The sequence below is a fragment of the Thunnus albacares genome, chromosome 18, assembly GCF_914725855.1.
Source record: "Thunnus albacares chromosome 18, fThuAlb1.1, whole genome shotgun sequence".
In the NCBI taxonomy this organism is placed as follows: domain Eukaryota; kingdom Metazoa; phylum Chordata; class Actinopteri; order Scombriformes; family Scombridae; genus Thunnus; species Thunnus albacares.
Genome location: NC_058123.1, coordinates 15,570,269 through 15,586,442, shown reverse-complemented (window position 1 = coordinate 15,586,442; position 16,174 = coordinate 15,570,269). Strand labels below are relative to the sequence as shown.

Sequence of the window (16,174 nt, the reverse complement as noted above, 5' to 3'; positions counted from 1 at the left end):
TGTGGCAGAATGGCTCAACAGCGCTGCTTCGTTGAAATATACAATATTTCAACGAAGCAGCCCCCACCCCACGTTAAACCTGCATGTATGAAAAACAGTACACACATGTATCATGCCAGGGTGCACAAAAAAGTCTCTTGGACCCATAGCTGAAACCCAACAGGAAGTCAGCTATTTTGAATTTAGTGGTAAATTTTGGCAATTTTGCATGTCTTTAACAAACTCCTCCTACAGTATTCATCATAATGACTTAAATATCAGTGTGTGTCATCTAGACTACTATGTGATCAAAAGTTATCAAAGGATTTAGTTATGATTGAAGGGTGTGGCTGTGGCGTGGCGTTGAGTTTTGATGTTTCGCCATGACAGAGGAAATTGCTATAACTTTAGTGTACATGGCTGGATCTGCCTGAAACTTTACATGTTTGATAAGAGTCCCAGCCTGAATACGTTTACATGACAATATTCAGTCATTGATGCAAACTGGCTCCATAGTGCCCCCTATGACAGTTCAACGCAGCAGCTCCTGCAGCAGGTAAAATAGTGGACAAAGGAAGTGATGTTTATCTCCTTGCACTGTCTGAACACAGCCCGGGTCTGGAGACATCTACATGTCCGTGACAGAAGCCGTTCAACTGCGCCATGCCCCGTCGTGCGCAAGGGTGCGAGGGCCCCATCGCTGCTTGCAGCTTTAATTTCTGATTGTGTTTATATGGAGTAAAATATATATTTATACTTATTCTATTCAAAGAGGGGAGGCAGTATACTGTATGCTCTCTCTGATGTGCATGTCAGCAGTGCCATGGGGTTCTATGTGGCAAGTGCACAGCTCTACAAAGGAGGGTCTACACACTTTCACAAATTTCACAGTCAATTCAGTTATTAATGGTTATTGGAGTATGTGTCAGTAGGAGCACTGTCAAAAGCCTGAGGAGTTTCTGTGATTCAAGTCATTCTGTGGCTGAGATGGGTGACTTCCCGCATACATGACTGGCATGAAAACAATTGACAATTATGGGTCTTCGAGCCTTTTGATTTTTATTGGACCTAATGGCCTGAGTTCTGATAATACACAGACTAATTTAGAGATTTTGACACAGAAAAAATGCATTATTTGTGATACAGAACTTACGTGGTAACTATTATGCATAAGAAAAAGTTTCTGCGGACCAGTGGATGTCCCTTCACCTGTAATTCTGACTGTGGCCACTATGCCAAAATAGCCTCACAGCCCAGTTCTGTTCCTGGGGGCTATGATGAAACATTTTGGCTGCTTTTGAAGATGGCGAATGGGAATCACTATGTGAGAAGGCACTAACCTTCTCATATAACAGCCGCCATAAACTTCTGCTGTTCATAAATGAATCAATTTCAGATCTGTGCCCTGGATGTAAAACAGAGACAGGTAATCTTATTCATATGTTCTGGAAATGTAATAAATTAAAATATTACTAGTGTTCAGTAGTGGAGACTCTAAAGGAGATCACTTGGTTTGAGATCCCCTGTTCACCCAAATTAGCCTTACTAGGCATCATGTCTGACATCCCTCTTGACAAAAGAAATAAGGTGCCGTTTATTAAACTGGCCATGATTGCTGGTAATAAATGTATTACCTTGTTAAGGCAAAGTGCAGACCCTCCCCCTGTCAAAATGGTCAAAATCGCAGCAACAGAGGCTGAGATATCCAGACTTTTAGTCCCTATGCAGTATGTCAAGCTTCAACAATGATTGACATTGATGACATTTCCCATAATTTAACTCAATAGCATCTTTTGTTAGACTTCCCCTGCCTGATAAATACATTAATTGTATGCTCCACTTTGTAATGCAGACTTGCTGTTAAAAATGTGTTGTTCTTAGAGAACAAGAAAGCTCCTTCCAGAGCCACAAAAGAGATTTAACTTGTATTTTCAAATGTAAACAATAAGTAACACTCCCCATGTTGAGTAAATTGAACCCTAATATGTAAAATCAAAAATAAGGAGTGCCCCTTGAAAGTAACTTTTGAATTGTGTTCTGGTGTGTGCATGTTTAATGTGACTATTTCTCATTCCAGTTGCAACAAACATTATGGTTTCACAGTGTGATCAAGGTGCTGACAGAACGATTACTCCGGCAATATTAATCATGCTGTAATTATGTGTGTGTTGACAGATGTGTTCTGCAGTTTAAAATCGAACTGAGAGAGAGAGTAAGGGGAAGAAAATGGAAGGGAAGTGAAGAGTTAATTTCACTGAAAGCAAGTCTTCCAGCTAGTCTGCCCCACTTTCAACCCCTTTATGTGATGGGGTGACCCCCACCTACAGAGCTGCTCACTCCCCTAGACCCCCATCCCTGTGGGCTGAGTAGGCTGTCTGAGAATACAGGGAGGCTCCATGCTGGGTGTTTGATGGAGCGCAGAAGGGTGTGTGAGATGCACTGACCCATTCACATTGCTCCCCATGCACTCGTGCTCCAGAATAGGCTGACTTATCACATGTAATACACAGCCCTGCACAAATCAGGAGTGACAGCTATAGGGCTAGTGGAGCACCAGAGGGGAGAAGTGGCTTCTGGGAGTTGCTGTTCCCACCCAGCCAGACTGTAAGAGGGGACAGGTGTGGGGTGGAGAAGTCCATTTGGTTGCTGTTGTTGTTTTTCCCTCCTCCATTACTGCTTTAACACCACCAAGACCCTTTTTGTGTTTCTTTGCTTTCCTCCAACCATTTGGAACGGATAAACATCTCCTTCAAGGAAACAATCACGCTTGTTTTCAGGGATCTTACATGATCGTTGAAATCCAGCCATCTCTGAGATGTTTATGATTTATGTAGGTGCTGCAGTAGACTTGATGTAATCTGTCTAATAGCTCAGTTAATCCTCTTAACTTGTAACCCACTTAAATCTTTCATCAGTGGAATGTGTCCCTATTGTTGTCACTTTTTTCTGTGGTATTGCATGTTTGCGTGTGTGTCCGTGTGCGTTGGATTAGTGTGAAGTTGCAAAGTTGTGGCGGTGCCTGGAGGTGTGAGGTTTAATCACCTCTAATCACCTAACGTGTGATGGCCTGATCCCTCTTACAGCTCTACAAGTGTTTGTGTTTTCACCCCTTTCACACACGGACTCACATGAGGAACTGAGCGTGATTCAGCCCACGTCTGAACGCTAATACCAGACTTTTGGTGACCGATTTACGCCCAGTCTTTGCCATTCATATAACACCTGTGTCTGCAGCTGTAGTTCCATACACATTATGTTAGTTGCTTTTTCTGTGTTCATTGTTGATCGTGTCCCCTTTATTTGAACTGTTAGACAGCTGACTGTGAGCAATTGTGAGGTGCAGCCTTACTTCCATTCTGTTGGTGAATTCAAGTATGCAGACATTGCTCCTTTAAATCTGGATTTTTACAGTTGACTCTTTGTGTTTTTTTTCTACTTTCCCTGCTTTTTTGTCTGTTTCCTTCTTTTGATTTTGTGACGGTTTTATGTTTTGTATAGTATTATGGAAAATCCCCAAAAGCCCAAACCCCCAGAACCCCAAAATTCTTTATAGCAATAAAGAAATAGATGATGTGCAGAGAGTACAACAGAAATAACACAATAAATTCGCTACATTGATTTTTAAGCATCTTTGCAATTGAGAGGAACATAATTTATATCTGGCAAAATGTGTCACAATAGCAACTCTGTTATCCCCACCCTTGTAGTTTCTTGTGCACAGCCTTTCACACTGAACCTGAGCAGACCTGGAACCCCATGTAACTCAGGCTGGGAGCACTGTTGCTGAGCCAGGAATCTGCAATGACCTGTTCACAACAATGTCAAACACACGTTTTCTTTTGTCCTCCTACTTTGGTGCATTAAACAGTTCTGAGCTCTGACTTTCTCTGCCTTGCAGGATTTGACACCATATGGTTTCGACCAATGTATATGTATATCTCTGCAAGTTTATACTCCTTAGTTCCTTAGTTTCTGTGTCCCTCTTGGCATGCTGTGTGTTTGTATGCCTGTGTCAATAGTTCATAATGCTTTCACTACTGCCTTTCACACCTCATTCAGCCCCTGCTCACATCCCATGGCCCTGGTTCACCCCCCTGTTGCCCCCTTCTTTTCTGCTTTCCTTTCTGTGTATGAGTGATGTGAGAATCTTAATGTGTGTGTGTGTGTGTGCGTGTGAAGGAGAGAGAGGCAGTGTGTGGATTCAGATATACTCAGCTGTTCCCTCTGTAGTGAACCGGCGGTGGAAAGGGCTGGACAAATAGCACAGTGAGAGAGCAACTAAGTAACACCCTCCTCCCCCTCTCTTTTCTCCCCCCTTCTCTTTCTCTCTGTCTGTCTCTCCCAGGCTGTCAGTGTGGAGTAGTGCTGGAGGCTGCGGGGCGGTTGTGTGCTGTGGGAAGTTCCTGAGAGTGCAGAGTGGCAGAGTCACTTACAGAGAAACACTTGTACAGAAAGAGGACTAGTGCTCTTTCGCAGAAGGATATAATACGCAGTCTCACACCTACGGCCTCATCGCACGGTCGTGTTTGTCGTGGCAGCGCCTCAGGGATTTGAAGGAGGCGGGCAATTGGGTCCGTGCTGGCGTGATGGTGATGTGGCTGCCTCAGGAGTGGGCCTGGCAGGCTGTTCTCCTGGTTACTGGACTGGCATCGTTGAGCTGTGGATCTGATGGTGAGTACTGTGTTTTGATGCCTTCACTGTCCTGCTGCCACATGTTTTCAGTCACTGTGAGGCTGATGAGACTGAGGCCTTCATGCGATTCTTTTTTATTTTGTCGCAAAAGACACAAATTGAAAGCAACTTTATTATATTTTGTGTAGCAACCGGTTTGGTACGTGAATTTATGTTTTGAGGAGTTCATAAAGAAGCATGTTTTCACACATTTCATTGTTAGCATCATAAGGTGACAGGTCGGTTGTGCTATGGTTATCCTTCTATTTTTTTGCACTATGGTGTTTATGATGAGCAAAAGCTATCATGATCTCCACAGTGGCTACCATGAGAACGAGTGTGCATTTATCTGCTCTGTCCTCCCCAACCCTCCCTCCCCCGTTCATGTTTTGAATTGTTTAAAGATGGACAGCCAGTTGTCTTTTACGATGAATGCCATCAGTGTCACGGTGCCCCGTAAGGTTGTGACAGGCGGGGAGGGTGGACAAGCTCCCAGCCTCAAGAAGATGACACTTGTGCATTTGTTCTTTTTTTGATGAGGAGAAAGGAGTAAGAGATGTCGGTCAATATGAGTATTAGTACAGGTATGATTTGGGATTTCCTGTTTTTAATATATGCATATTAAAACAATAATTAAACCAATTTTTAAAGTCACACATAAACTCAGAAAAAAGGACTAACCGATGAGTTGATCGACAGAAAATTAATCAGAAACTGTTTTGATAATTAATAGTCTAAGTCAGTTCTTTGTCATATGTGGTAGTAAACTGAATATTTTGGGGTACTGGACTGTTGGTTGGACAAAACAAACAATCTGAAGATGTCACCCTGGGCTTTTGGAAATTGTAATGGACAATTTTCCTGACATTTTAGAGACCAAACAAATAATCAATAATAAAAATAATCCATAAATTGAAGTCCTACTTTCAGTGGATTATGTGGCTTGATATGAGAGGAAATGTTCAGTTGTCAAATACTTATTAAGAGCACAGTTGGGTGTCAGGCTTTAAAAGTAACATCTGGGTGCACATGCACACACACATACACACACACACACACAAAGTATTATAAATATTGCCACTAAGAGATGGTCTGGAAAATTTCACCATTCGACCGTTAGCTGCGACTGTATTTCCCTTAAATGATAGATGGTGTGTCTGTTCTTTAATTTAGCGACCTATTTATGCTCTCCTGACGCTGCCATGGCCTCCTCTCTTCTCGGTATTCTTTAATTAGAATCCACTCAGTATATTTTGTGTACGTCCTATATATGTTTGTGGTAAGTCTGAGGATTTGTCAAGGTGTTTGTGGGTTTTCTCAGACCAAAGCTATATCGGTATATTTACAGATTTCTCACTGTTACAGTTTTTTGAAAATTATTAGTAAATTAGAAGGCTTTAAGAATTCAACAGCAAATGATGTGATTATGAAGGAGACAGGTGAATCATTCTAATTTACTTCACACAAAGTAAGTTGGGAAGTTAAAAATAAAGACCAGCTGTAAAATCCCTTACTGACTGAGCGGTTCAGAGCTAGCTGTAACTTTCACAGTTGGTCATGAAATACCTCGGCTGCTGATGAATGTGTCTTCAGAGAATTCCCTTTACTCTTATCTGTGCAGACTAACTTAAGTGTTTTTAACGTCTCATCCAATAGTAGTTTAGTGAGTTTAAGAATTCAGTGTGCATACGGGTAAATAAGGGATGTAACAAGATGGGGTTAACTTCAGAATGGGTCGTGTCTTTTCAAACAGTCTGACTGTAAACTAACAGGAGGAAAAGTCTCTGCTTGTTCCTGTTGATGTAGACTGACAAATGGGTGAAATGGAGCTGTGGACTTTACTAAACCTCTTTCCACAGTGTTGGGCTTCATCAGTTTCACTCCTTCTGTCCACTTTCTTTCACCAATACTTCAGCCTTTTCTGTCTCCTTTTGTGATCTGATCTTTTAAAGGTCTCCCAAATGAGTAAAACATGTGGGAGGTTGCCCATAAATCAAAGTAGCACGGTCAGTTTGCCACCTGTTCCTATAGACTGGTGAGGTTCACAGAGAGTTGATGAGTCCTGGTCTCATTCTTCCTGTAGTAATGCAGAGAAATACTCTTAAGTTAGTGTAGTTAAATGACAATAATACACTTTTGATGGCTACGCTTTAAAATTATACTGGTTCTGGCTCATTTCCTCTACCTTCGTTTTGGTTTCATTTTGTCCCGTATTTGTAAGACAAAAGCACTGAGTGACTGTGAAAACTCAGTTTGTTGTTGCCAAAGCTACTGCTACAGCTACTACCCGTCAAGGAGAAACACTCAGCCCATCACTTATAACACTGATATCCACTTCAGATGAAAAAAATCAATATCATTTTGAGAAGGAGAGATGTCAAGCACCAGCCAAGAGACACGCTGACACACTGACGGATATGAGCTGTTTTAAAAAAAACAATTTTTTTTTAATCTCAGCTCATGACTGAGAAATACAAAAGGACCACAACAAGTTCACTTTACCACTAAAGCCTTCCTCTGGTCTTCTGGCCAGACATGCAGGATCAACAGGGCTCCCTGAGGAGCTGCTTCCAAGTACAGTGCGTAGTGTTTTCATTCGCAGCGATCCTGAAATACCTGAAAATGTCAGTGTGTCTCTGTAGGAGCATTCAGAGGGGGTATTAGTTTGGCTTTATCAACAACCATTTCTTTTCTGTAGCTCCCCTTTAGTTACACAAGTAGGAGTTCTTTTTAGAAACTAACTCTACTTTTAAGTACAATAGTTTCTAGTTGGAGTTCAGGACAGGGGGAAAAGGGATACTGTTGAAGCGTAAATGAAGATATACTTTCACTGTGAATAAATGTGATATCATCAAGAACTTCTGGGAACATGCTGTAGACTTTGAGCTTGCGAGTTAGAGTTATAGGAATCTTTCTTCATGAAAAATGGGGGCTTTTTTGGGTCCTCATAGAATCAGTTTATATGACTAACAGTGCTGTCAAAAAAAGTCAGACTGAATTGCATGGTTCTAAGCTTATGAAGCCTATCTAACAACATATACTGCAGAAAGTTTCCTCAACAGTTCGCAAGGCCATACAGAAAGTTTTATGTAGCACATTGACTATACTTAATGCTCTTTGGAGTACATCTGTTTGAAGTGTTGTTGAGAATAAGGTCAGAGTCTAGTGTGGTGCAGCAGTCCAGCAGTACAAAACAGCAGCAGTTGGTCCTCAGCAGGACCGGGCTCCTCCAGCCTTCTGTGAGCTGCTTCCTGTCAGGATGTGGATACGGTTCCCCCCACACAGAATTTGATCCCCAGGCAGATGTGCTGCTCCAGTAGTCAGGCTTGGGTCCATAGGCTGTGTGTGTGTGTGTGTGTGTGTGTGTGTGTGTGTTTGTGTAATAGCTGTTCATGTGCACCACATGAGTATATCTGTCTTGTGAGATTTGGAGGCTTAGGAGGTTTTTTTTTGTAAATTCAGTTGAACTACTAAAGGGACTACCAAAGTGCAAAGTACCCCGGTTCTGACCTTAAAAAAACTTGACCTTTCTCAGTGCATGAAGCATAATACTGTAGTTCTGGCTAACAAGAAGATGTGTAGTGTTTGAAATCCAAGATTATGAACACTGAAACTTAACGACTCAACCCTTGGGTCAGGTGCAATTGTGTCATTAAATGTAAGCGTATCTGGTAATAAGTTTTATAGAGACCTTGGGCCAACCTTGAGTGAAAAACAGAAGCTTCTCCCCATTTTTTTGGCAGAGGTAATATTGTGGGGTTAAGTGACTGTGGTGACGCTATGGTTGTATTCTCTTGATATGTCTGTAATGGAGCTCAGCATTACTCAGTGGTTTGTAGGTTTTTCCAGTAAGTCCAAACCACATGGATAGATAGACAAGCAATGAGTCACATTGATGGGCATTGAGGATAGACAACATTAAAAATATATTGTACATATATCTTGAACATCAAAGGAACTGGAATAAATGAGAGAAAATCGGAATGAGATAGTGTGCTAAGATGAGACAACCACACACATACACACACTGTGGTCAATACAAAGCCTTGGTTTCATAACATGGCAGCATCTACACCTGTTCTGTGTCTATCAGGCCTGTGTGTGCATCTGTGTGCCTTTTTGCCTGAAAAAATTAAAGGTACAGCAAATTGTGCAACATGTGTTCAGTATGGCTGCTATGTGTATTTATATTCAGCATGTGCATTGTATTTTATCTAATGTGATGTCTTGAGAAAGGAAGATCCTGCACACTGTTCTATTTTGAACAATTCTTAAAGCAAAGATGTTAAATAGATAATACTCTGCACATTCTGTGGGACAATTATTCTCCTGTGGGAGTTTCTCAGTAACTGACAGTCATATGTGTATAATCTGTCTCGTTATAGTCCACACATAAGAAAAAGAAAAGAAAAATAGGAACAAGTGAGACACCACAACACATACTTATGTCTATTTATCAGAATATTTATAGAAATTACAGCCTTGCAGCTTTCATAAGTCATTCAAAGTTATGCAATCATTTGAAAAGCATCTCAAGTGCACCATAAATAGGTCTGTTTGATCCCAAAACTCCTTAGAGCATGACATGCCATGGAATCTCATCATTCACTCCTTTGGGGGATAAAATTTGCAAATGAGATATCCAGTATACTTCTTTCTGGCAGAGGCACTGCCAGAGAGAGGAACCTGAATGATGAGATGTCATGTTTAAAGTCATTGAAATATACTGCTGTTGGGAAATCTCTCTCATTTTTCCTTACGGAGCTCTTGCATTCACTTATTCTCTGTTTTAATGAGCATGATGTCTTACCTTTATTGGCTGACCCACAAGAACATTTGATCATATAAATTACACGAGAAGTGGAACAGGTGACGACATCATTGATAAAATACTTTTTCCCAGTATGAGGATGAGTAAAGTAGCTATATTTGACCATATTATTACATTGAGCACATCTTCTTCATTTGTAACACCCATTTGGAAGAGGTTTTAACAAGGCCTGTGTACTCTTTTTCACTGATTTTACATTGTACAAGGCTAAATCTGAGATTGCGTCAAATGGCCTTACAGAAATCAAGAAATTAATTGTTACAAAAGAATCCCCCACAGAAAAGTACTCCATCATGTTTAGTACAACCTATACCCCTATACCCTATACTTAACTTTGCAAGGCCAATGTTTTCATTCACTAGATATGCAATTTCTGTAAATATTCTTGTAAATAAGTATGTGTCGTGGTGTCTCACTTGTTCCTTTTCTTTTTCTTACGTGTGGGATATAATGTGACAGATTGTTCACATTTCACTGTCAGTTATTGAGAGACTCCCCCACAGCAGCCAGAATATTATCTATTTAAAATCATTGTTGTAAGAGTTGTTCAAAATACTCTTGACGAAGCTCCACAAGGACCAAAATGTTAGTATGATCAATAAATTGTGATGCTGAGCAAGAGCAGTGTGCAGGATCTTCCTTTCTCAAGACTGAAGTGATACTTTCCAACACAGCTGCATCTGAGATCATTGGGCGAATATCTTCTTTGAAAGAATTGAATGTGATGTGAAACATATTTTACTTTTGGTTTTGGGTTTGAATATTAAATAAAAGCAAAGTTGGCAAAATTATTTTCAAGATTACCCGTACATTCATATGCAATATTTTCTGTGATCCATGAGTAATGTCTGTACGCAGGACCTTTTCCTTCATGATGCAAGTGTCTCTCTGTTCCTGGCATTTACTGTGAATACAGCATTTCACCTCAGTGTCTGCCGTGTATGTGCCTGTCTGTGTTTGAGTATTTTGTTGTGGATATAGCAGCTCTCTGCTGTATTCACACCCACGTGTAACGTTTTCTCTGTATGACTGGTGTAAATCCCTGACAGTAGAGCTTTTTTTTTCTGAAATGAGAGGTATAATCTGGAGCAGGGTCTATGGCAGACAGGTCTCCCTCCATAAATCTGTTGTGGCATCAGAGCTGCGGGTGGTGGGATCCTCAAAGTGATAGTCCTATTCCTTCATAAAGGCAGTCTGGTCACGGCCGGTAAACACAGAACAGGTTGCTGGAAGCTGCACGGTGGAAACAGATGACCTGAGAAAGAGAGGAGAGATTGGAATGTGCTCTTCACATACATTCTTGTGTGTGTGTGTGTGTGTGTGCATGTACAATATGTGCACATGTGTGAGTGTCTCGTATGGCAGAGGACTTTGAAGCCTGTAGGGGGCTAAGAGGGATGAGGGTGCGGTGGTAGGGTGGAGGAGGATGTATGGCCCCTCTACAGGTTGATTGTGACCCCCTTGGGGTCAGAGTGCACTCTGCAGACACTGGGGAAGATGTCTCCTTTGAGGGTGATTTATCATGGCCACCTGGAGTAAGTTATCTCGCTTTTCTCTCTTGTCCTCCTCTCCGCCTCTGATGAAAAGTCTGTGTGAAGGTCTCAGTTCACAGATTAAATAGCCGTAGTGCCGAAATGGGCTCTTGTGAGACAACCGTGTTAATTGGAACACATTACAGAGATTTTTTCCATTTTCCCCTGTCAACGTTTCTCTCCTAACTCATCTAGCAGTAACTCGGTCTTGCATTGGTTTCCACTTATCTCTTGATGGTAAAACAAAACCCAGTATTATAACAGTATTTTATTGATTTCCATGGTCTGTCTGATCAAGTACAGCTTAACAACTTGTATGTAAGGGTGACTTCATACACTTCTGTTTCTTTGGACATTATGAATATCTGGAATTAGACTGCAAGATTAAAAGAAGACATTTCCCATGCGTCTGTAGTCAAATTATTGTCTTTGTTTATCTTGGACATAGAGCACCCAACTGTTGACATAAATGCTTCCATGGTGCACATAAATGCACAAAACACAAATGAAAGAAACAAATGGGATTTCAGTCTTTAAAAATGTCAAAGTCACATAGCACATCCAGAAATGAAAATGTCAAAAATGCAAATGTAATTACTTTGACCAACTCTTGTGGTACAATAAGGTACTCTCAAAGTTCCTATTTCTTTACTCAACATACGTACTTAATGAAAACATTTGTCCACTGTTTCCTGTTGCTTTTGTGTCATATCTGTTTCCGTACACTGATCATCCTGGTATGTGCACCATACTTTAACACTCAGAAACTGCTTAAGCCTGGTAATCACCCTCATCATCATTCCTTAACTGCTATGAAATTGTCATATGGTAGAGAAAAAATAATATAAATATTTTCATTGAGAAAATAAAATGTCTTGCCGATGCTATAGCCTCCTGTTCATGCTGCCAGTCAACTGATTAGAAATAGACAATTGGATTTGCATCTTAAAAAATCCAAATATTTAAAATTAGATTTAGTGCTATTAGACACTAAACCATTTAATAGACTGTCTATTTTTCTATTATTTTTATAGTTGAGGCACTTTAGCAATAAACAAGACTTTGTTTATTTGATGTCTTTTTTTCTGATATTTTGGATTGCATCAAGGTCATGACACACACTGAATGGCCAGTGTGTTGTTTTTCCCCTATGTTTTTGGATGGATTTGTACAATATTGCTAATCATATTCCAGAAGTTAATCTTTATTTTGTGTAAGTGACAATACTGTCAATCCATGTCAATGAAAAAAAACTGTTTGTTGTTGTAGATTTCTTTTGCTTTATCCAGTGGTGTTTGATACTACGTGACATACACTTGTGCTACATAAAAATGTGCCGTGCATGAAAAAAATCTTTGTTAAACAAGGAGGTGTAAAAACATTAGTCTTTAATAACAAGTCAAGTCATATGAGTTCAAGTTTGTTTATCTTTTACTCACAATTATAATTCTGAATGTACTATAAAAAGCGATAAAGGAGATCCTCAGACCCTCAGTAAGAAAAAGGAAAAATCCCCATGCAAACTTCAAAAAGAAAATGGAAATAATAATAATAATAATAATAATGAACTTTATTTGTATTGCACTTTTCTTAAAACAATGTTTACAAAGTGCTTTACATACAATAAAACCAGAGGAGACAGTCATGTAAAATGACCACAGTTAAATAAATAATAGGGCTGAATAATAGAAAAATAGAAAATAAAAATTTCTAATACTTTTCATAGAAAAATGGGAGAAACTAACTTTTCAGAGAGGGGACGGTCAGACATAGAGCGAGGAGCTTAGAAAAAACAAAAAAAATGTATTCGGAAACGCAGCATTTAAAATATACAAAATAAATAGGAGCTGCTAGATAAACATCTGGATCTGATGTGGGAATGTCAAAGGCAGTTTAGTTTTCTTTTGTTATCAGGATCATCACAGGAATCACACAGAGTCCACAGTCATGCTATCACTGTCAACATGGAAAACACTTCCACTGGATATAAGAAGGGAGGAAGTGTCACACACTAGGCTGACAATGTTCAGCTACAGCCTTCAGCCTTAACGAAACAGGATAAGAGGCACAGTCATAAAGACGGCAGATGAACTGTCGTCACTAATATAGATAAAGTTGGAAAGCTGAAGCCGGTGCGGAAGTGCCCACAGACGCAGTACCGTGGATGGTGATGAGCTGTGACTGAAGGTTCTCCAGCTGGAGTAATTCACTATGTGTAACCTCCAATTGCTCAGTGTGTGTGTGTATGTAGTATTGTGTCAGTGTGCAATACACCGACTCTCAGTGTGTGTGTGTGCGTCTGTAGTTGGAGGGGCAGCCTGTGGAATGTGTGGGCGACATAGATCAGATTTCGGGGTGACCTTGAGTGTGTTTCGTAGCTGACATAGCAAGTCTGTGTGTTGTATGTGTTCAAATGTGTGTGTGTGTGTGTGTGTGTGTGTGTGTGTGTGTGTGTGTGTGTGCGAGACAAAGAGAAACAGGAGTGTGGGAGTGTATTAACAATAACAATATGTCTACTTTCATATTATGAACCCAAATCTACTGAATCATGTACTGAGTTGTGTGTGTATCTTGCAGTATTAGAAACTGATTAAATCAGGTGATTTAATACGTGTATTATATTTTCTCTGTTAGTAGATTAATCATATCAGAGATGTCCTCTCCGTTAAGACTCAAGGTGGCTTGATCTGCTAAACACACAGTGACTCTGTAGTTAACCTGCTCTTATATTCCATGTGTGACAAACTCACCCCACACACACAAACCCCTCTCAACAACAACAGACTTGTCTTATTAAAAAGTCCCAGAGAAGTGACCACATACTGCACATTGCAGTATACTATATAACGCACATCCTCAACTAACTTAAACCATTTTTGATAGTTACAGACTTACAAAGCTTCTTATGTCAGTGCTAGGTGGAAGTTGTGTGCATGACAACAAATAAGAACTTAGGCTATTGTAGGCCTGTTGTAGAAAGCAGGTAATTCACACATACATAAGAAATCTTTTTGATATCAGTATCAGTAAATTAGGTTTGCTTGGAGAATTAATAAAAACATTTTTATACAGCACGATGTGTAGTTTTGTAGTTGGTGTGATTTGAGTGATGTGTGCAGGTTTAGAATGCATTTTAAACCAAATGCAACATACAGTATGTATATATATATGAGGGCCACTCTAAATGCTAATTATATGTAGGAGGTGAGCATAGACATATTGTACAGTATGTTGAGCATCCAGATTTGTGCTGCTGCTTTGCATGTTAAACTTTGCATCACATGGTTAGAACATGTTTAAGTAAGGGTAAGAATTGTTGCTGCATGGCAACCTGTTTCAAACAGGAAGATGATGATTACACAGTACAGACAGGTAAAACTGCTCTCTGCTGTGAACATCTAAGGCATTACTCTGACCTTGATGATAAGTTTTAGTGTAACATCTCCAGGCTACCTTCTCCTATTTTCTATTCCAAAGCAGCATTGTTCTTTCCTTACAAGACAAATGAGCCTTCCCTGGAATGACCTGCCTCTGTGTTCTTTGCTCACCTACTACCTTTGTAAAAGTTTAAAAACAATCAAGCTGATATGGATGGAATGTATCTGAACGCCTGGTAAATTCATGAAACATTCCTGTCTTGTGTTTTTTTTTTTTTTTGCACACTTGCAGAGTAGATGTGATTGGAAAATCAAGGCCACTGTGTGATGGAGGATCAGAACACCTCCACAAAATTCCCCTCTGACAGAAACAGTAACACAGATAAGGTTGGAAGGACACAGAGTACCACTTAAAGAAGAGTCAGTGTGTTTATACCACACTCTGACTCAGCCTTTTCGTCACGTACTGTAGTCCTCCGGATGATTACTCATGTCCCTTTTTTTTAATGGCTGGTTGGTTTTCAACCACTGCTTAGATCTACTTACAACAAACACTTAAAATGAAACCTGTCCACAGTAGAAGAAAAGTTTTTCTTGGATTTGACTGACAGATAGACGTAACGTGTGGATGTGTATCTGTGATGTCCTAATGTCTTCATAGTTTATAGTTACTGGTGAATATTCACTGTCAGGCAGACTAACATGAACATAAACTTGAGATTTTCAATGCAAATTAATAACTAAGTAACTTGGTCTTACTGTGCATGGAAGTCTACAGCTGGTAATGTAATAAAGACAGCTTGTGAAGAAAAAGAGAAAGAGTGAGAATCAGACAGAGAGAGAATGAGGAAGACATCCATCTAGACTAGTGTGGCACAACACTGTTCAGCTGTCTGACCACACAGGTCTTCTGGGACGAGCTCCTGTCAGAACTGGTTTTATTCAACACTGATAGAATGAATCCATATTTAGTTACTTGATAGTAAGGATAAAAAAGACAGAACTTGATTATTAGTATTAGTATTAGTATTAATTGTGAATAATATAAAAACTATTCAACATTTTATGGTTAATAAACAGTGAGTAGTCTAAACATTTTTCTAAAGATTATTAAATGTTACAAGTAATGATGTTTGAACAAAGTTTTAGTGTAACATCTCAAGGTTACCTTCTTCTATTTTCTATTCCAAAGCAGTATTGTTCTTCCCTTGCAAGAAAAATGATGTCAGCCTTTCCTGGAGTGACCTGCCCCCGTGTTCTATGCTCACCCACTGTCTTTGTAAGAGTTTAAAAACAATCAAGCTGATATGGACAGAATGTATCTGAGAGCTTGGTAAATTCATGAAACATTCCTGTCTTGTGTTTTTTTGCACACTTGCAAAGCAGATGTGATTGAAAAACCAAGGCCACTGTGTGATAGAGGAGCAGAACACCCCCACTAATCCAACACTCAACTGGTTTATTTCAACATTTTTAAGATGGTTATCAGTTAGTTGGAAAGTTTGTAGTTTTATTGTAGAATAATCACCAACATGAAACATGAAATAATTGATATTATAAAGCTCTGGCTCAGAGAGTTTGGTATCTGCACCAAATGTGGTAGATAGATTATCTTGAATGTGCGCACACTTGTGAAAGACTCACTTCAAAAACACTAGCCGCACTATGCATACTGACAAATACACATGCACTGTAGGCAGGCAGACATGCACACGCGCAATGTCATGCACGCACACAGGCACGCACACATATATACAGCACAAAGACTTCTTTCTGGTGAATAG

General features: G+C 39.9%; 1 protein-coding gene across 3 annotated transcripts in view; it reads left to right on the top strand.

Annotated features, from left to right (window-relative positions):
- Positions 1 to 16,174, top strand: part of bmpr1bb (bone morphogenetic protein receptor, type IBb) — a 57,054-nt gene that overhangs the window by 33,926 nt on the left and 6,954 nt on the right. For all 3 annotated transcript variants that reach the window (XM_044334374.1, XM_044334373.1, XM_044334375.1), the window contains one exon: positions 4,325 to 4,650. In XM_044334374.1, the coding sequence (XP_044190309.1) occupies positions 4,566 to 4,650 (85 nt within the window). In that variant the 5' untranslated portion in view covers positions 4,325 to 4,565. The remainder of the gene's footprint in view (positions 1 to 4,324; positions 4,651 to 16,174) is intronic.